The following is a 20,963-nucleotide window of genomic DNA, read 5'->3' as shown; positions in this document are numbered from 1 at the left end:
ATTTTTTGAAAATATATAAAAGAGTCCGCATAAAATTCAAAATTATAAGAATGTCTTTCCAAGATTTGATCGATATGAAAATATATTTCTGGATTCGTTCATACTTGAAAACACATATTTTATTAATAATTTAAAGCTCAAGATGAGAAAATAGAATGTCAACCAAATTACAAAATAAGGATAAAACTATAACAATGTGCTATATTTTATTTTTCAAGAATATGTTACGTTATATTGAACTAAAAGACAAGACTAAATTTAAAAAAAAAAAAAGCAAAATAGACAAGACCATTAATTGACAAGGACAAAAAAGATATCTTACATTCTACTCCCTCTGTCCCTAAATATTTTTCCCATTTGTGTCGGACACGTTTGCCAATGCACGTTTTTTATTGTTAATATCTTTAATTTCGTATTAGTATTAAATATAAAAACTTCACTGCATTAAAGTACTCGTAAACACGAATACAACAAGATTACTCATGACTATGTTTGATCTTATAGATTAACCGTAAATTAATAGTCAATCGCTTAAGGTGAACAATGACAAAATTCAAAATGGGAAAAGAATTTCGGTACAAAGGGAGTACTATTTAATAATACATGACTTGTGAATATGCAACTGTGTAAACAACGATGAACACCTTATATCGCCCAGAAACAAACAAATAAAGATGTAAATAGATAGCAGCTTGTAGTGTATACACAATTTTCTTTAAATGAATCATCTAAACCCACTCTAAACATAAAAGGGAAATTAATTTAAAAGCCCCTCATATGCCTTTTATTATCTAGGTCCTGATCTATTTTTTAAATTATTGGGATTATTAAACATTTCAAAATTTTGATCCACATCCTACCATTATTTTTTGACGAACAACCTAAACTTCTTTAATTTGGGATTTGAATTCGTTAATGAATTGATGAAATTGAGGATGTCAAAAGTTTCGAGAGATCGTTCAAAAAAATAATACGTAAATTTTGATTATGAATGATGGCCAAAATAATAGTTTTGTCATAGCCGACCGGAAAATGGTCATAATTTAGCCACTATTTTGGTTTTTCTACACTATTTTGATTAGGGAGTATGGGTATTTTTTTTATTAATTAATTGATTAAATTGAGGGTATTGAAAATTTTGGAAGGTCAGGCTGAAAAGAACCATATGTAAATTTTGATTGCAGTATAGTAAAAATGGTAATTTTGTCACAGGCGACCGGAAAATGTCCATAATTCCGGCCACCATTTTGGCCATTCTACACCATCGAAACATAAATAGATTTTTTTCGGAACTCTCTATATCTTCAATTAATCATTGCATCAACCAATCAAAATCCATAAACTCAAAAAATTGAACAAGTGACACTAATCAAAATTTTCAGAAGTTAAAATATGTGAATAGTGAATTTTTAATTTCCATACCTTAACAAAAAATGATCATTTGTTCAAAAGTATATAAATTAATTATCACATAACCAAAATGTTATTCAAAATCACCCAAACTTCTCAACGGTCGTGCTACATTAGTTAGACGACTAAAACCGCAACTTCATGCCATGTCAGACTCTCAGAAACACCTGTTAAATCCTAGTCAGCACTAACACATTCTATATAAATCCTAACACACTCCTACCATTTTTACTTAACAAACCCTAACTACCAAACACACAAACATAAACAAACAGCTCTCCCTGCCTATAACAAACTTTAAGCAACCTCTGCTTCCATCTTCACCGAAAGAATTACCTCGTCAAATGAATATTCCGGTTAATGATTTTTCTTTAGCTGCACGTAATATTCGTGTTCATGTACACCGTCGCCACGTCTTTCACGAAAAATTTTAATCGTAACGACTAGCAAAAATCTAGTTTCATTTAGTATTCGGTATTATTTTAGAGGTACGGAAATTATTATAGATTTTGTTGAGTATCGTATCGTTCGCATTTTGTAAGATTTTGTTATAAATTATATGAGTCGAGATTTATAATCATGCCTCCGCTAAAGATTCAACCAATTGATTCTGAATCATACGAAGAATCACGTATCCGTAATGAGGCAGCGATAAAGCCTGTGATGAAATCGCGGTTCAAGAGGCTTTTTGATCTGCAGTTTCCGAATGTTCTTCGAATTTCAACCACTGAGAAGCCAACAATATGTGCTAGTGAAGTGTACGGAAAAGACGGTGAGATCTTCGAGCCGAGCTCTGTTTGTTTGGCGAAAATGGTCCAAAATTTCATCGAAGACAGTAACGAGAAACATGTTGCTCAGAAATGTGGTCGAAGTCGTTGTAACTGTTTTAACGGAAACAGCAATGATAGTTCTGATGAGGAGTTTGATTCCGGTTTTGGTGATTCTATACCTACTGCTTGGTGCGGTGACTTTTCCGATACGATCAAGGTAACACTTTTAAATCTCTTTGTTGTCTTTTGTTCGTTTTTACTTCTGCTTTATGCGGGATATACTGGGTACACGTTTTAGTTGGTTGGTGTTATTGTGTTTTTTCTGTTTCTACTTACCAACTAAAAAATTGATGTGTGTTGATAAATTTACAGGGTTTGATTCAGTGCTCAAGTGTTGCTGAGAGAAATCTTTTAGCGGATACTTCAAGAATCATCGAAACAAATAAAAGTTGCAAGAGAAAAGACGATCTGATCACGGTTGTTACAGATGGATTACTGTTTCTAGGCTACGATGCTTCGATCTGTAAATCGCGGTGGGAGAAATCTCCTTCCTATCCTGCTGGTACTTTCTAAACTCCTCTTCGTAATACTTATGTTTGTTAAGTAACTAGTCGTCATGTTAAGTAACCGGTCGAACTAAAACCTGAAGGTGGTAAGTAAGGCCCTAACAGAATCTTATACTCTTAACAATGTTATATTACAGGGGAATATGAGTACATAGATGTGATCGCGGAAGGAGAACGAGTGTTAATCGATATAGACTTCAAATCGGAGTTTGAAATAGCTAGGCCAACCGGAAACTATAAGACGATACTTCAGATTTTACCGTACATATTTGTCGGAAGAAGTGATCGTCTGCAACAAGTAGTTTCAATTGTATCAGAGGCAGCTAAACAGAGCTTAAAAAAGAGGGGAATGCACATTCCCCCGTGGCGAAAATTCGAGTACATGAGAGCCAAATGGCTCTCTGCTCACACCAGAACTACGAGTCCTCAGAACGACGCAATGGAGACTCTTGAGAAAACTGAGAATGTAGAGAATAATGATCAGTGTTGTGTAAATTGTGACTGTGATCAACAATTGGTTGCATTGCCTGAGAATGTTTCCGTTTTCGACGAGAAAATTTCGGCAATTAGTGTACCGTGGCAGCCTCCGGCAGTTAAACCGAAGAGCTGTGATAGAGGAAGGGCTGTTGTTACTGGATTAGCTTCTCTGTTCAAGGAGAAAGCTTGAAATTTTTGGATTTTTTCATTTTAACCTTTTTGCTTATTGCTAATATGTTCTGTTTTGTACAAAATTAATAACCAAATTATACATACGTGTACTTGTACGAGTCGGGCGAGTCTGCTCGTTTAATTTTATACTTAATCGAGCCTAAAATTCTACCCGAACTCGGCTCATTTAATTTCACGAGTCGAGCCGAGCTGACTCGAGTAATTAAACGAACCAGGACTTCTGCCCGAACTCGGCTCGTTTAACTAAACGAGTCGAGTCGAGCCCACTTAAACGAGTTCGAGCCGGGCGAGCTCACGAGTCGCCCGACTCGAATTACAGCCCTAATTTCCTACATTTACCTCATTCAAAATTATAAAGCGGAAGGATAATCAAATATGTGATCTATGATAAGCGATGTCTTAATCGACCTTATTTAAAATATCCTCAAATCCATAACCTAAATCTTCTCTATCTCAAAGGCTAAATAGACACATTTCATAAACCAATTTTAGCTCTCTTTTTTTACGTCAAAAGATAATTTCATATATAGAATCACATACTCGTAAAAAGATACGATACGAAAATGTAAATTTTTTCATTGAAGAGAAAGTGAACATTCTAGGATTTTATAAGAGAAAAATTCTAAAAGCGCTCTTAAATGAAAATATATGAAAATCGAAAAATTTAACACAATATTGAATTTAACGATTCGAAATATATTTAAGTCATTAGATCGTGAGAATTTTCAAAAATATTGATATTTCAAAATATACATAACCCGCATAAACACTACTCCCTCCGTCCAACTGGCTTCTTTACGATATTTTTTTGGTATGATTTTCAATAATCGTTTAAATTATAACTTTATAATATTTTTTTAATTTTTTTCTGAATAAAAGTTTTATATTTAAACTATTATTCAAAAAAAAAGTTAAAAAATATTATTAAACTATACTTTATAGAAGTACCGTACATGTAATAACGAAATTAAACAAAATCAAAACATACATAACCTACAAATTGGTCATGAAATGATGCTTGAAACTTGCAAGCACGAGTACTCCGAGAGTAATGCTAAAAATATTGATATTTTAATTTTGTGGAATTGAAATTCGAATAAGAAATTTACACGAGTAAAAATAAGAAACCAAACTTAAAAAATGTTTTGATGTTTATGTAAAGGGAACAAAGTGGATATGCTATGATAAATTCTATCAAAATGTAAATTAATACTAATATAAATATATGTATCCGTGGTGCAATCTCGAAAGAATAAAAATATGTATAGAAAAATGTGATCGGCACACGACGGAGAAAGGTGACGGTAGGTGTTCGTGCAATCTCGACCGCCGTGAACAGGTCGTGGCAGAGGTATGGGTCACCAAATTTTAGGTGATATATAATACTTAATTGTTTTTGTTTGAACGAGAATTAAAAGATTCCAAACCAATAAAATCAAATGTTTTGCATGAGAAAGAAATTTTATAATACGACTCCAAAACCATAAAATTAAAAAAATTATAAAGTATTTCGAATTATAAAATGCTAATCCAATTAACAAGAATTGAAATATAATTTTAATGCAGATATACCTTAAATTTATTTTTGTCATTATAATTAATAGGGTTAAAATTCTGTAATTGAAATAGTTTACCTTATACTATTTCCGTCCCACAATACATGTTTATTTTGAAAAGATATTGCATCTTAAGTGTGTTTTCATTATTAATGAATGTAAATTATAACTTAACCCTCATTTTTTTTGGCAAATAGGAGCATATAATTTTACGAATTAGTATTCGTTTTTAGACATTCTCGAAGTTAGCGAGCATCGAAAGAATGATAGGTTCTTAGGCTCTGTTTGATATTGACGTTAAAAATTGATGTGCTGTTAGAAAAAATGTTGTTGAAAAAGGTGTTGTTGTAAAAATCAGATGACTGTTTGTTAATTTTTTTTGATATATATATATATATATATATATATATATATATATTGATGCAAAAAAATAAAAATAATAATGTTTTTAATAAGGTTTGACGGTGAAATTTCCCGCAAAAATTGAAAAAACAGTTTTTTCTAAAAGTATGGGGTGACTTACTTTTTCTAACAATTTTTAGGCCAAAAGCACTTTTCCCAAAACCCAGCTTTTGAATTTTACAAAACAGTTTTTTAAATGTTTTTCAGCAAAAAACTGTTAATGTAAGAAACAGCAATACCAAACACGCCTTTAATCACTTTAGTTATCCAATCATGTTCACTTAATCCTCATTAATTGTTATACAACTTTCGGTAAAAATAAATTTGAAATAATATACCGTTTTTATATGTGAAATTAAAAATGATCATATACAAGAAAAAAATTTAAAAAAGATAATTATTGTGGGAGTATATAACCTTTTCAACTACTCCGTGTAATAGGCTGTCATTTCATGTGATTTTCGAATCTTATAAATTACAACTCGTAAAATGAAAATCAAAGACGTAACATTAATTTAAAAACAATTTATTGCCTTGTGTGAACAAAATTAGTACGTGGTGATGGTATATATCGGATTGAGGTTTTATTAATTCGACGAGATTTGGACGAGGGGTTTGATACACGTGGTGAAAGTGCATTGGATAAATGAATTGATCTGCGTGAGGTCCCAACTCAAGTTTCAAGCAAGGAATATTGTTGACTTTCTTGATCCTCAAAAAGTTGACTGTTTTTTGGTTGAAGAAAAAAATCTCATGCTTTTCAAGTTTAAAACTTGAACATCAATCTTGGTGATTTATGTGTGGATGCGTGTTTGTAGAGCTTGCATGGAGTAGTCCTTTGTATTAGGGGTGAGCGCGGCGCGGGTGATTTATTTGTTTTCCTCAAATCGCAAATTAATTTGTGTATGCGGTTTGATCAAATTTTCAAATTACATTCATACAACGTACTCTCAAAAACCGCATTACTATATCACGAAAATGCGGTGCGGTGTGATGCGGTTTATTGCGGTTTACATTTTACAAGTTCAAACAAATTTAATAGAATACAAAACTTAAATTCAAATAAAATACAAAACTTAAATTTAATCAAATTTCCGAATAATATAACATAAAGTCGCCAATATTCTTCAATAATACAAATTAGAAATTACACACCGGAAAGTTTAACTTTTTTAGGAATTCAATTACAAACAAAAATAACTTATAAATATAAATTATAATTATTTTAATCAAAAATCGAAGTTATGATTTTTACAACCTGTTAAAAAATAACTAGTGCACAACAGTGGTTAATTGAATGTCTATATATTTTATATTTTTGGTAGCTAATGCAGCAGAGCAGTCATTTTTTTGAGCCACCGATCTCCCCGTACGAGAGCAAGTAATCAAAAGTATAAAAATATCGTAAGTCTATCATAGCTCTTAAGTCATATTAAATGAGTTCGCTATTTAAAATATATTAAATATTACGGTACGGTGCGGTGCGGTTTGAGCTGCATTTCAAAAATTTAAACCACAACCCACACTGCACCGCGCGGTTTATTAAAAATTCAAACTGCAACCGCACCATGAAAATTAAAAACCACATTTTGCGGTGCGATGCGGGCGGTTTTTGCAGTTTGTGCGGTTTTCTGCTCACACCTACTTTGTGTCTCGTTTTAATTATCACGTTTGACTTTTGATCATTCAAATTATTATTCCTTCCGTTGTAAATTACAAGTTTCTTTAATTTTTTACGCATATTTTAAGGTGTATAGAATTCATAATGCCGTATATTTTTTTCTAAATTTTCTTTTCTTAAATTAAAATTTAATATATATTTTTATTCAAAAAAAGAAATATTGAAAAATGGTTTGTGGAGCTATATTTTTTATTCGACTTAAAATACGCGTAAAAAGTTAAAACGACTTGTAATTTGGGACGAAGTGAGTAATGTTTAACTGAAGTTTATTGTTATTTTATTAATTGATAAAATAAAAATATTTATCACGGGAAAGAATTTTTATTATTTTTTTAATATGTAATTTTCAGTTTGTTAAAATAATGTTAGCATAACATATAATTTTAGGTAAAATTTAATTAATTTGATCGATAAATATAAATGTAACAATTAGAAAAAATACAGAGGAGTAATTATTAAACGTAGTAGACTTAAATAAGTCGACCATGTATTTAAATATAATTTTTTACAAAATTATAGGAATTCGAATTACAAAACGAACATGCTATAATGAAAAAAAATATCATTGAATACAATCATTTGAATTCAGGCCAATAAAATGAATCACGTCAAGTACGAAAAAAATCTAAACAACGTTAAGTAGAGAACAATCAACAGCTCTATGAAAGCAACACCATAACTACTGGGCTATATTTATCCTATTACTCTACTTCTCCTTTCTCTCAATCAATAAGATTCAACTGCAGAGCACATATTATTCAAATAAATCACCCATTTGCCATTTGTTATTTGAAGAGTTACAGATTTCGGAAATCGGACATATACGGTTGAGGTATCGATTTGCGATTTATCGGACGATTTTTAAAAAATCGGATGATTTATCGGCGATTTATCGGAAATCGGTCAAATCGGATAAATATTTTTAACCGATTTTTGAGCGATTTATCGGCGATTTTTGAAAAATCGGCCGATTTCTATAACAGAGCATGCAACGGATTGAATTAGTTGTTTTAATCTGTTAAGTATTTTTTTTATCATAATAAATCTAGGGCGTTACATTTTGTATGCGCAACCGACTTTTGATTATAAACTTATCCAATTACTCCCTCCGTCCCGGCCAATTGTTTACGTTTGGTTTGGACACGGAGATTAAGAAATATGTATAAAATAGTGAAAAAGAGAAAGAAAAATGAGTGAAGTAGTGGGACCTATTGATTTTTAATGTATAAAAAGGAGATAGGGGAGTAAAAGTATTGTGAAAAGTAAAAAAAGTGGGAAAATGATGGGACCCATTTACTATTTTTGGTACGTTTTGAAATATAAAGAATTGGATGCGACATACTAAAAAGTGTGAAGAAATAATTGGGACAGAGGGAGCAGTTGTTTTACCCTTCGGAGCATCTACCTTTTTTTTATTAATGGACCGAAGGTTGTTGAGCATATATTGTAGGTACAATTTTAAATCTTATATTCAATTGAATATATAATTTCTAAATTATAAAATAAATATTATATATTAAACTTGTAGAGATTAAACTATTATTTTTTGTTAGAAACTGATCGATTCAAATAACAAAATAAAAAATATCATATTTATTTATTTTTGCATGATATTTGCATATGGTTATATTTTAATTCAATTGTTATCTTGAATTCAAAATTTTCATTACATATATTACAAAAACGTCTATATTTTAACAAATCTCAAAACTAGCGATCCGAATTAGAACGAAAAGAGATAAATCATGCGGATGATTATTATATTTATATACTTTTAATACATCTTAGTGAAACCAAAATTTTTTATTTAAATAATGCTTAACAATTTTCTTCATTCTTAACTTTCATGTTCTCAAAATTTACTCACTAAGAGCATCTCCAATACTAAAATATCAAATGATCGGTTATATCATCATTTTTTAGAATTTTAGCCAAGGGATTTGAATTATACTGTAATAATATTATCTATATTTTCATTACGTAAAATTATACCTAAGGAATTTTATTATTGTACAAACATAATTAATTAAAAGTGATTATCTATATTTTTTGTTAATCTAAATCTATGTGCAAGTGTGCTACAAAGAAAAATTGAAAAAAAATCGAAGAATCACTTACATGAAAAATTAAATAAAAATAAATATTTCAGACGTGTGTACGTAACAATAATTTTAATGTGTAGACAATAGGCTGCCACAAATAGAATAATCTACCACTACTATCATTATCATTTATCAACAGTTGGGTCAGACAAGGTGGACCCAGCACATCCATTAATTAATTATTTTTATTTTATTTTGTTAGTTTATTTCCTCTTCCCTCTATTATTAGTTTGTATTATGATTGTTGCTTTTATATGATTGATCCTTGAAATAGGTTTATGAGCATTGTATCCTCGTTAGTCCTCTGATCAACTAAAGCTTTGTTAATTATACTTTAATCTTATGGGATAAACAAGGGATCAAGTTGGTTTCGTAATAACTTTATGATTGTGATGGGTTAACTACTAATATTTCCTACTAATTATGAGTAATTATTAACTGCAAAATGTTTTAATTAACAAGATTGAGTTACACTTTGTCCAACTGAGTCGGTTATTTACTAAATGAGTTCGAGTTGTCTAATAAACGAGCCGGGTCAAATCCCTAGTTTAAGTTAAACGAGTTCAATTTTTTGGTCGAAAACGAGTCGATCCGTATATGCTAGCAAGATTCATTTAGAATTATAAACGGGTTCGGGTTCGAGCGCGAGTCGAGTCAGGTTATCGAGTTTCGAGTTGAGTTTAGTCGAGTTCGGCACATACTTAGCTCAAATCATTTAACCAAACGAGCTCAAACTTGTGTTCTAGTTCGGCTCGAGTTCGAGTTTGAGTTGCCTACGAACAGCCCGACTCGAATTACAACCCTCTTGAATGACCAACATTACTCATTTAATGTGAAAACTATCAATTTGATCCTATAAAATAAGGTATTTTATAGTTCTCACCACCCGATACAATATTATCGAAAAGATGTATTTTGCGGTTACAATGGAGAGCGTTGAATTAGTGCAGGCATAAAATTTTATTCTAAAATCGAAGCAGTGAAGTTTAAACTTCAAATTAGCAAATTAGCCAAGAGTCCAGAACATTGGTTCTCAGAAATTTTAGACCAGTGTTCTTATATATTCCATAGTAATAGGTATGTTGAAACATGTGCTATGATCATACAATGTAGCAACTAACAAGCCCTCATTCTTTTTATCTTCTCCAAGGGAAATCAGACCAAGTAAAACGAAACCAAACGACACTCCAAGGCAGGATCTCGATGCTTAGAGGGGAGTCGAATCAAGTAAAACGAAACCAAACGACACTCCATCTCCAAGGCAGGATCTCAATGCTGTAAGGGGAATCGAATCAGGTAAAACGAAACCAAACAGACACTCCAAGGCAGGATCTCAATGCTCAGAGGGGAATCGAACCTGTACATGGATGATGGACCTTATTAATAGACTTGGTGTTCGGAAGCAGGAGAATAGTCTTGAATCTGAACACACCTTATAACATACCAAGACTTCCTGTGACGAAAATTGATGTCTATCTTCACCTTTAACATCGGCTAAAAACCGATGTCATAAACCCTGACCTTTCTCTACACATGCGAAGACATCGGTTTGAAAAATAAAAGACATTAGTTAATAACCGTTGTCTAATACAATATTTCTAATATTGCATGCAGGTCCAGTCATTCAGCGCGATTTTGCTAGTACAATTTGTACATCATTACTCAACGTTCCTACTTCCTACACATTCTGAATACTTGACCACTGTTGTTTTTCTGCAAAGTAATTTCATAAATCATTGAACAAGTGAAGCAAACAATATAAGAACACCACATATCAGCAACCAATATTATAGTCTCCTAGTTCTTCAATTTAGTTCCAACAACTTGATTAAGCAACCAATATTCAGCAAGCTTTAAAATAAAAAGATTACTGAAGATTACTGATAATATGGAATTGAAACATGCGATAAATTTCTGCACCAACAGACCTGAGCATAGCCAGGATAAAATCCGATCGGATATGGGCAAACCACGCTTAACTTATAGCATATTTAGGAACCAGCTCATCTAAAACCTCGAAATGTTAGAGGAAGACATCTTATATTATTATTCTAACAAGCAAAGAGGCGATAAATGGTTGGTGAAAATACGAAAAACATCATTCTCATTTAATAATTAACGTTGTATACCAGGGTGAAAATCGAAAGCTACACTAGAAATTTAGAACTTGAAAATGAATCAAGACTAGACATAATCAAGAAAAAATTGTTTAAAGATCCAGTAGCTTTTTCAGGGTTCTAAAAACAGTTTATCCAGCATCCGAGTGACAGACATAACCAAAAAGTGATGATTCACTACTTACTCTAGGCTCATTACTAATTTCTTTTTCATTTTTCCTGTTTCCACAATAAACTCTGAACCATTTTTTAGGTTTTGTTAATAGTAACATCTCCAACATATTGTAATTATGCATATCTCTGTAGTTATGTACGCTCCTGAAGGCTGAATGTATCACCGTTTTAGCTTTTAGAAATTCACAGTGATTCAGTTTACGAAAACTAGGTCTGTTACTTCGTGTGTTCTGCAATCTATGGCATTGTGCTAGCTAATATTTGGTCATTGTAAGTCGTCTTTTTTGAGATCTTCTACTCCAAGTAGCTGTAGAATTCGATACAGTTTAATGAATGATTTAGTGTGCCTACATTTTTTAATGAACTTGATTATCAAAATTCTTAATGAACCTAGAATGGAAAATACAACAACAAAGGTTAAAGAAAAGTTAAAAACAATATGCACCACAAGAAAATAAGGCTAAATACAACCATATATGGTTGAATTTAAGAGGCGGGGCTAAATTCAACTGAAATCACTCATATTTAAAAACGGTTGTATTTAGGCGGTTTTATTTAGCTGTTTTGTTGTAGTGATGTAAGTTCGGGCGAGTGAGAAGGGTCCTGAAATTACTCACCTATTTTTTGCAGATGATAGCCTTCTATTTGTAAGAGTCCACCGGCAGGAAAGCATAGTCATTATCAAGCGATTGCCACTTACATTATGGGATCGAGTTTACAAACTTTCCGAAAATCTGATTCAAGAGATTCACTCCCTCATGGCGAGGTTTTGGTGGGAATCAAAAAATAATGCAAAAGAAAATCCACTGGAATAGGCGGGAGAACATGTGCAGACCTAAATGCATGGGATGAATGAGATTCCGTGATCTGGCAAAATTCAACGAGGCTTTACTTGGTAAACAATTTTGACGTTTGATTCACAATGAGAGAGGTCTCTACTGGACAGGGTCCTGAAAGCAAAATATTTTTCAAATTCGTATGTCATGGATTCAATTCTAGGACCGTGCTGCAATTATTCATGACGTAGTATTTGGAATACTAGGAATCTGGTAAAAGGATGAATCCTGTGGAGAGTTGGCAATGACAGAAAGATCAATATTTGGTCTGATCCTTGGCTCAAGGTCTCTACAACAATAAGCCAAAGCAACCAATATAATCTGATCTCGGACTTCATTTATGATGAAAGCAGGCAAGGGCGGAGGCAGGATTATAATCTTACCTAGGCTATCAAACATATAACAAGTACTGTAATAAGATTAAATAGAGTTTACTAACACAAAGAAGTAACAGCCACAAATTAGTGGTAACCAACAGAAAACAAACCATCATGTGCTTTATACTTGCAAAACAAGAATGAAAATCGCCTGACTTATCTCATAAACCTTTGATGATATCATATAAGTTTTACAACATAGCTATTAAATTTGAGCAATTCTTACTTGCTATTTGAGTTGCAGCCTTCGATTCTTAATTGAATAAAATTCATCTATTATCGAATTTAAATCGATATCTTCAACAAGGTCTCATTCAATGTAAAGTATCATAGAATCTTGTAAAAACTCCTCTTCCATTTTATTGTGTAGAGCAGTTTTAACAAGTTTCATAGCAGAAAAGGAGCGTTCTGTCGTTGCGATAGAAACGGGTAAAGTTAAAACTAGACGAATCAACCAGTCAATCAAATTATAGTGCTGCAACTTGCTTGTTTTGACTAATCAGCAACATAACTCATTGATGATAAACAGATTTTGAAAGCTCTCATGATGAACCACATCAAGTTTATAATGCTCAAGTTGACATTTCAAGTAATGCCTTTCGTGTTCAGTAAAGTCTTTTGGATAAAACTTTTCCGCAAGCCTGTAAATCTCCTCGGCTTTAAATGATTTAAAATTATCTTTAGGGTCTGACGCAGAGCTAAGTACAAGAACTTCAACTGCTCCATCACTAAATTTGGAATTCAGCTCCGCTCGCTGAAAATCAATTGGTGAATTAAAGATATTAAAATGATAGTGTTGGCTGATTGTCATTGAGTTTTTTTGTTGGCATGAACGACATGTTGCACCTTTGTACAAAACATCCAAATCTGGAATTTCGACACCATGTTCTGGACAAATTGATTGCACATACAAAAGGAGATGATCAAAATCTTCTTCCCTCAAGGTAAGTAGCAGTGTCTTCATAGTTGAAACAAGATCCATGGCACTTACAATGTCAAGAGATTTGTGTTGTAAAGCTCGACAAAGTAAATCAGTGACCCCCATAATTTTATGCATCATATGAAGTGTAAAAATAAAATCAAATGATCTTATAATTATGAAACAATCAGTTGCTTCTCCACGTAGTGAACTAGAATTACCTTCTTCAACAATACTTTCAAGCACTGAAATGGTTGCTCCATACATATCTATTAAACTGTAAATGGAATTAAAATGAGAGCTCCAGCGAGTTGAACCACTCCTATGAAGATTGCCAATCTGATTTATACCTCTTCCAGTATCACGCTCACCCAAAGTCACCATATTAGCAATTTTAATAGTTTGGGCAGAATGTAACTCAGTGTGCCATTTTGGAGAACAACCAATAAGATTAACAATGACTGAAAGTTTTGAGAAAAACAGATAAACATTGTAAAAGCTCCAACTAATGCTAGTTGTAATCTATGAGCAAAATAATGTATGTAATATGCATAAGGACACTCCTTAAGAAATAGAGTCTGAAGTCCATTCCAAGAACCTGACATATTGCTAGCACCGTCATACCCTTGACTCCTCATATTAGAGCTTTGCAAATTATATCGAGAAAGAATAGTGGATATTTTTTCTTTCAATGTTGCAGTACTAGTGTTTGGAACAGGACCAATCTCAAAGAAACACTCTCGTAAGACACCAAGACGGTCAACAAATCTCAAAATAATTGACATCTCTTCTTTATTTGCTGATTTTTTTGGCTTCATTAACCAATATACAAAACTTTGCATCTCCAACTTCTTCACAAATTTTTCTCTGACTCTATTTGCGATAATGTGCAAAATTTCTTGTTGAATAGTCGGTGAAGTATATTTTACATTTTTTGGAGCTCTTTCTAAGACAATATCACCAACGTCTTCATTCATTCGACCTATAAATTTTACCATCTCTATAAAATTACCACGATTGTTAGAATTTGGAGATTCATCGTGACCTCTAAATGCACAAGCCTGCAAACTAAGCCATCGACCACTTTCAATAGTTTCTTTAAGTTGTAACCTATTTTTCTAAATTTCTTCTGCACTTTGAGCATTCAACACTTTATCAACATGTCCTCTTACTTTTGTTAATTCTTCAACGCATTGTACTGCTTTCCTATGTGGTGAATTGGGAACTCCCACATGCAATATAAGTGGATATCTCGGTCCATCATTAACCCTCTTTCAACAATTAAATCCATCAATAGTAAATGTGGGATGACGAGGTGATTTTTTTCAAAAATATAACAAGGAAAACAAAATATTGCATTCTTTTTTGGAGAGTACTCTAGCCAACGAAAATTTTCAAACCACGAATATTGAAATATACGAGGTTGTGTCTGTGTTTCATATCTTGTGCTTGGATACTCTACTAACTTAGGTTGATACTGACCCATTTTGATATGAACTTGTCTTATTTCATCTCTTTGATTAACGGGATGTTTCCATATAGGAATTCGAATTCCAGGATCTCGTTCAAGAGTTTTAAGATCGATTTCAATTTTTGGAGATTTAAAAACAGGTTCATCATACATTAGATGGAGATTGTATTTGTACCTCATTTACAGGTGTAGATACACTTAGTTTGAAAAACGAAAATAGTGTTTTCCCCCTCTTTTTTCCTAGAGATGCCATTATACATGTCCTGTAAAAAAGAGAGCAAAAGAGATTAAAAAGGATTGTAAATTAAAAACCTAATTGGGAAGAATATAAACAACAAATCAAGAGAAAAAGATGAATATTCTTGTTACATGTAAGTCTCTACTTCTTCTTCATTTCCTGAATATTGATACCTAATTGTAGAACTTTGGTGTTTTTATGTTCTGTAACTCTAACTCGCTGTCGTGTTTCCCGTGTTCGTGAGTCTAAGGTGTTTACTGATTGAAAATTTGGATTGGGCTGATATCAAAATATTTGGGATAGAACATATAAAAAAATTAAATTTTTTTACCTGGGCTACAGCCCACCACAGCCTTTGTTGTGCCTCCGCCCCTGAAAGCAGGTGCTGGAGAGAATATGTTATATCTCGCATCCTAAATGAAAGATATATTACCCGGAGATAAAATGATATGGGCTTGATCTAAAGATGGGACTTATAAAGTTAGGTCTGCTTATTCTCTTGAAACTTCACAGCAACAATGCTGGTAGATATTTGAAAACTGAGGTTTTCCCAAAGGGGCAGACCGTGGGCTGGGTGGAGTTGGCTCCAGCCCAGGTCAAATTTTTACGGCCCATTTAAATTTTAGTATTAATCCATCCTTTTATGCATCCAGCCCAGGTAAAGTTTTTTGAAACCCAAATAATATATATTCATCCCAACGCAACAAGTTTTTCATGTATCCGGCTTTATACTTTATAGAATTGGATAGCCCATTAAAACTTAGATCCAAAAATAAAACAAAATAAAAAAAGCACGTATGGGATTGGGTGGTACATATAGAAGCCAGAAGGTGATGTTAGATTGTCAGTTGTCCTGTATTGCCGCTATTAATTGAAAAAGCAAATCACTAGAATAAAGCTTTGTTCTTTTATAAAATTATAATAAAGCAATTTGTGGGGCTACCGAGACTTGTTCTTGACTCCTCTCTGGTTCACAAATCACAATGTAAGTTTTATATTATTGTTTAATTTTGTAGATTAGTTTATTTATATTATATATGTATAGGTTCTATTTTAATTTATAATCATATAAGGTATAAATTTAATGTAAGTAATTAATTGTGAGTATTAATTGTCAATACATTATACGTAATTAGATTAAATAGGTTAATCTTTTAATATTACTATATTTTTTTAATAATTTAGATTGAGTGTCGGTACTTAGAATGAGTGATAATCGTCAGATTACCATATACTTTTTAATTATTAGTGTCATTTGAAATTTAAATTTGCTAGGATGCTAACACCCAAAAATTATATAATAAAAGGAATTATATATTTTAGTCTCTATGTGCTCTTTAAAATTAAAGACATTGTGAATTTATTCTATTAAATAATTTTATTTTTGTTACAGGAATCAAGGTCGAAAAAGAAAGACATTGTTTTCTTATTTTTCTACTACCAATACTACTCATGTAACTACTTCCGGTGTTGCTGATACTGTTACTCCCACAACTACTGCTACAACTACTCACACTACTACCACTGATCCTGCAACTATTGTTAGTGTAGCACATGTTGCTAGTCATGATCTTCCTATTGCTACAACCACAACTACAGTTAATCCTAATGCTCCTCCTACAAATATAACTAGTCGTATTGATCTTGCATCTCTTGAACGCGATCCGGGTCTTCATCATCCAATTTGGAAGTATCCACCTAATGTACGTGATGACATTAGGCATGAATATATTAGACTTGGAGCATGTCAACCTAAACTACACAAAGATCAATATCCACCTACTAAGTTTGGTAATCAACGTCGTCGATTTCAAGCATCTTGGTTCAACTCATGGACCTGGCTAGAGTATTCAGTTTCAAAAGATGCTGCATTTTGTTTTTCGTGTTTTCTGTTTGAAAAGGATTCATCTTCATAATATGCATTTACTATTGATTGATTCAGGAATTGGAAAATAGTTAATGATAATGAGAGATGTCCTTTCTTGGTGCATATTGGAAAAGGTAATCCACCTCATAAAAAAGCAGTAGCATCTCTTGATGGGTTGACCAATGTTACAAGACATATTGATAAGGTCATAAATTATCAATCGTTGGAAGAGATAAAGAGGAATAGACTGCGCATGAGAGCTACTATAGAGGTTGTTCGATACTTGAGTTTGCAAGCATGTGCATTACGGGGTCATGATGAATCATCAACTTCTCGTAACAGAGGTAATCTTATTGAGATGCTAAAAGTTTTTGGTATACTAAGTGTTGATATTTCGAGTGTTATTTTGGAAAATGAACCAAAAAATTCCATGTATACTTCTCCAAAGGTACAAAAAGATGTTTTGCACATCCGTGCTTCCAAAGTAAGAAATAAAATCTGTGATGAAGTAGGAGATTCTAAGTTTTGCATTTTAGTTGACGAATCAATAGATGCATCACATAAAGAACAGATGGTTATTATGCTTCGATTTGTTGATGTTCATGGTATTATTCGTGAGCGCTTTTTTAATATTGTTAATGTGGCTGATATAACATCATTAACTCTTAAGAAAGAAATATCTGATGTTCTCACACGGAATAACATAAACATTCATAATACGAGAGGTCAGGGATATGATGGTGTTAGTAATATGTGTGGTGCATTTAATGGTTTACAGACTATATTTCTTAAAAATTGCCCATATGCTTATTATGTACATTGTTTTGCTCACAGTTTACAATTAGCATTGGTTGGGGCTGCTGAAAAATAAGATTCTATTTGAGAATTCTTTCTATGTTATCTAATGTTGTAAATATTATTACTGGTTCTTCTAAACGCCTGTTGGAGTTACAGACTGCACATGGAATAGAGGTTGGCAATTCTGTGGCAAGTGGAGAACGCGAGACTGGTAGGGGACTTAATCAGATTGGGAATTTACAGCGATCTGGATCTACAAGTTGGAGTTCTCACTTTAATTATATTTGCAGCTTGATTGATAAGTTTGGTTCAATAATTACTTTGTTGGAAAACATTAATAATTGTAGTAGTTCTTCAAACTCTATGCGCGGAGAAGCTAGAGGTTTTTTAAAGGCACTGAAATCATTTGACTTTTTATTTGTGCAATATTTGATGCATAAGATCATGGGCCTTACAGATTTGCTTTGTCGAGCCTTACAAAGTAAATCAATTGATATATTAAATGACATGAATTTAGTTACAACAACAAAAGAATTGCTACAATCTCTAAGAGATGAGGGTTTTGACGTTCTTTTAGATTATGTCACGTCGGTGTGTGTAAAACATAAATTTAATGTACCGGATATGAATGATCGTTATATGGATGGTATACGTTCTGCGCGACAAATAGATAATAAATTAGTTGAACATCATTATCATTATGATGTATTTAATTATGCAATTGATTTTCTGTTAGAAGAGTTACATTATAGGTTCAATGATGAAGCTGTGCAACTTTTGAGATTAAGCACATCTTTGGAACCGAAAAAACAATTTCAGCTTGTTTGACATTGAACATATTTGTGCACTTGCTACTATCTTTTATCATGCTAATTTTGGAGAACAAAAGATGTACCATCTTAAACTTCAACTTGATCATTACAAGATTGATGTGGTTAATCATGCTAATTTCAGGATTTATCTACTCTTTCTTATTTATGTCTACAACTAGTTGATAGGGAAAGACATCACAGTACAATTTGATTTATAGGTTGATTTGTCTTATTTTGACACTTCCTGTTTCTATAGCAACTACTAAAAGGGTTTTTTCGAGCATGAAATTAGTTAAGACTGATCTTCAAAATAAAATGGGGAAAGAGTTTTTGAGAGACACTATGCTTATCAACATTGAGAGGGAGCATGCTGAAAAAATTGATCCAGATGAAGTGATAGATGAATTTTATGCTCAAAAAAATCGTCGAGCACAACTCAAATGATGTGAATAAATCTTCTTTTATTTATCATTATGAACTAATATCTTTATTACTTAGTTTTTGCATATGTTGGATTTCAAATTAGTAGTATAGTTGAACTATGTGATTTTCGTTTTACATGTATATGCTAGTTTATTAAAATAATTTTTTGTTGAATCGCGCGGGAAAAAAAATCACTACAGCCCCAGTAGGTTTATAATCATGGGTCCGCCCCTGAAGGTACGCCATTTGATGTGGAGATGTTGCACTGCCACTCTTCCGACACGCTACAGTCCTCAAGTATCGACATCTGATTGAAGATGACGTATATATGTCCTTGGTGTGAGTCTACTCCTGAAACCATTTTGCACGTTATATTCCAACTTTTTTATTTTTGGATCAAAACTGTTGGATATGGTTTTCTATTGATAATCGACCAATCTATTAAATAGATAATCGATTAATAATTTCTGAAAAACGTACTTTTGAAAGTAATTTTAGTCACTCATTTTTTATATTACTCTTAATTTGTACCGTTAATTTTAGCTTTTACAAATAAAAAATATGCATATATTTTTTTCATATATTCTATCGATCCTCATCTATTTGACAAACTTGCGAAAACTGAATGTTAATTGTTTATTTCTCTGCCCATTTTTCATATCTATTATGTTATATCGATTACATCGATTTTTCACCGGGCATGCTTCTATAGAAAAATATTTTGTTTCGTCCAAGTTGTCTTTTCCATCTTTGTTTTCAATTTAACACGCATGTTTTGTTTTCAATTTTTGTCTAGCCTTGTAATATTCATGGTGATTTCGGCTTGTGTTTGATTAGCTATATAGTGATTGTTTGTAGATATTGATGTTAGTGGTGATGATTATGGTGGAGATTATGGTGGAGATGTGGTGATAGTGGTAGTAAATGACAATGCAGGTATTTTGGTATTTCGATTCTGATCAATGTTCTTTTTATTTTTTTAAATCCAATTTGATTTTTTTGTTTAACTATGTCAAAGTACTGTTTGATTTTGAAATAAATAGATGATAACTGTTTGATCTGAAATAAAGAAGTTCTTATATATGTTTTCTTAATTTAAACAAAAAATTAGGTATCATATATATAAACGAATACTTAATGTAAAATTTATAACTTTCTTTTCACTTATTTTAGTTCTATAACATTTTTTAAACCATTCCTTAATTAATATTACCTTGTGAGGATCGCGTGGGATATAAATTTGTTAAAATCTGATTTATACAACTGGTCATATTGCTAAAATAAAATTAAGCGAAATCCGAAAAATCAGAGTGTGAGAGGAAATATTTATATATTAATTATTTTAATTAAAACATGTTTACACTATTTGACATATTACACTTAATTAAATAAGAAATCCGTAACCAAAATGATATTTTCAGCATATGTTTTGAAAATGGGTATTTTGAGTAATTTCACTAAAAAAATGGGTACTTTTAACTATCATCCATTTGGTTAACTCATGTATTATAAAAAAAGTTAATATATAAATACTATATTATAGAATTATGATTAAGATGTTATTAACAACATAACAAAATGATTAAATAATGAATCACAAAAATGAGAAAAAATTAGGTTCGAAATCACAAGAAAAACAATCCCTCAAAAGGGCATGTTTGGCAATTCCGATAAGTCAACTTATTGGCTTATAAGCCCGTAACAGTTTATTGACGAGTGTTTGTCGACTCAACTTATAAGTTGAATTTACAACTTATAAGCTGATAAGTTAAATG

The 20,963-nt window shown here is 32.0% G+C and overlaps 3 protein-coding genes and 1 long non-coding RNA gene across 4 annotated transcripts; 3 read left to right on the top strand and 1 right to left on the bottom strand.

The window, feature by feature from the left end:
- The first annotated feature begins 1,635 nt into the window (after positions 1-1,635).
- Positions 1,636-3,498, top strand: LOC141676488 (uncharacterized). The gene is made up of 3 exons (XM_074482143.1): positions 1,636-2,397; positions 2,553-2,742; positions 2,884-3,498. Exons 1-3 carry the CDS (start codon positions 1,990-1,992, stop codon positions 3,411-3,413), a joined length of 1,128 nt encoding a protein of 375 aa, XP_074338244.1. The 5' UTR covers positions 1,636-1,989; the 3' UTR covers positions 3,414-3,498.
- Positions 3,499-12,256: 8,758 nt separating this feature from the next.
- Positions 12,257-15,493, bottom strand: LOC141676480 (uncharacterized). Its single transcript, XR_012557036.1, has 3 exons — positions 15,420-15,493; positions 15,226-15,313; positions 12,257-14,040 (listed from the first exon to the last, which is right to left on the bottom strand). It is a non-coding gene; the product is annotated as an uncharacterized LOC141676480 (long non-coding RNA).
- Positions 15,494-15,754: 261 nt separating this feature from the next.
- LOC141714877 (uncharacterized) lies at positions 15,755-18,026 on the top strand. Its single transcript, XM_074518376.1, has 4 exons — positions 15,755-15,883; positions 15,942-15,946; positions 16,682-17,134; positions 17,231-18,026. The coding sequence occupies exons 1-4, from the start codon at positions 15,755-15,757 to the stop codon at positions 18,024-18,026; spliced, it is 1,383 nt and encodes a 460-aa protein (XP_074374477.1).
- Positions 18,027-18,049: 23 nt separating this feature from the next.
- On the top strand, positions 18,050-18,781 carry LOC141714871 (uncharacterized). The gene has a single exon (XM_074518368.1). It carries the CDS (start codon positions 18,050-18,052, stop codon positions 18,779-18,781), a length of 732 nt encoding a protein of 243 aa, XP_074374469.1.
- Positions 18,782-20,963: the final 2,182 nt, after the last annotated feature.

The sequence above is a fragment of the Apium graveolens genome, chromosome 1, assembly GCF_009905375.1.
Source record: "Apium graveolens cultivar Ventura chromosome 1, ASM990537v1, whole genome shotgun sequence".
NCBI classification, from domain to species: Eukaryota; Viridiplantae; Streptophyta; class Magnoliopsida; order Apiales; family Apiaceae; genus Apium; species Apium graveolens.
The sequence above is the reverse complement of the archived record's forward strand: the minus strand, read 5'-3'. Positions and strand labels throughout refer to the sequence as shown.

Excerpts from the sequence above, each read along its gene's own strand:
- LOC141676488 (XM_074482143.1), top strand. The coding sequence starts at position 1,990 with ATGCCTCCGCTAAAGATTCAACCAATTGATTCTGAATCATACGAAGAA. Across the intron at positions 2,398-2,552 it reads ACTTTTCCGATACGATCAAG|GGTTTGATTCAGTGCTCAAG; the intron begins GTAACACTTTTA and ends ATAAATTTACAG. Across the intron at positions 2,743-2,883 it reads ATCTCCTTCCTATCCTGCTG|GGGAATATGAGTACATAGAT; the intron begins GTACTTTCTAAA and ends GTTATATTACAG.
- LOC141714877 (XM_074518376.1), top strand. The coding sequence starts at position 15,755 with ATGGGACTTATAAAGTTAGGTCTGCTTATTCTCTTGAAACTTCACAGC. Across the intron at positions 17,135-17,230 it reads AACTCATGGACCTGGCTAGA|GAATTGGAAAATAGTTAATG; the intron begins GTATTCAGTTTC and ends TGATTGATTCAG.
- LOC141714871 (XM_074518368.1), top strand. The coding sequence starts at position 18,050 with ATGTTATCTAATGTTGTAAATATTATTACTGGTTCTTCTAAACGCCTG.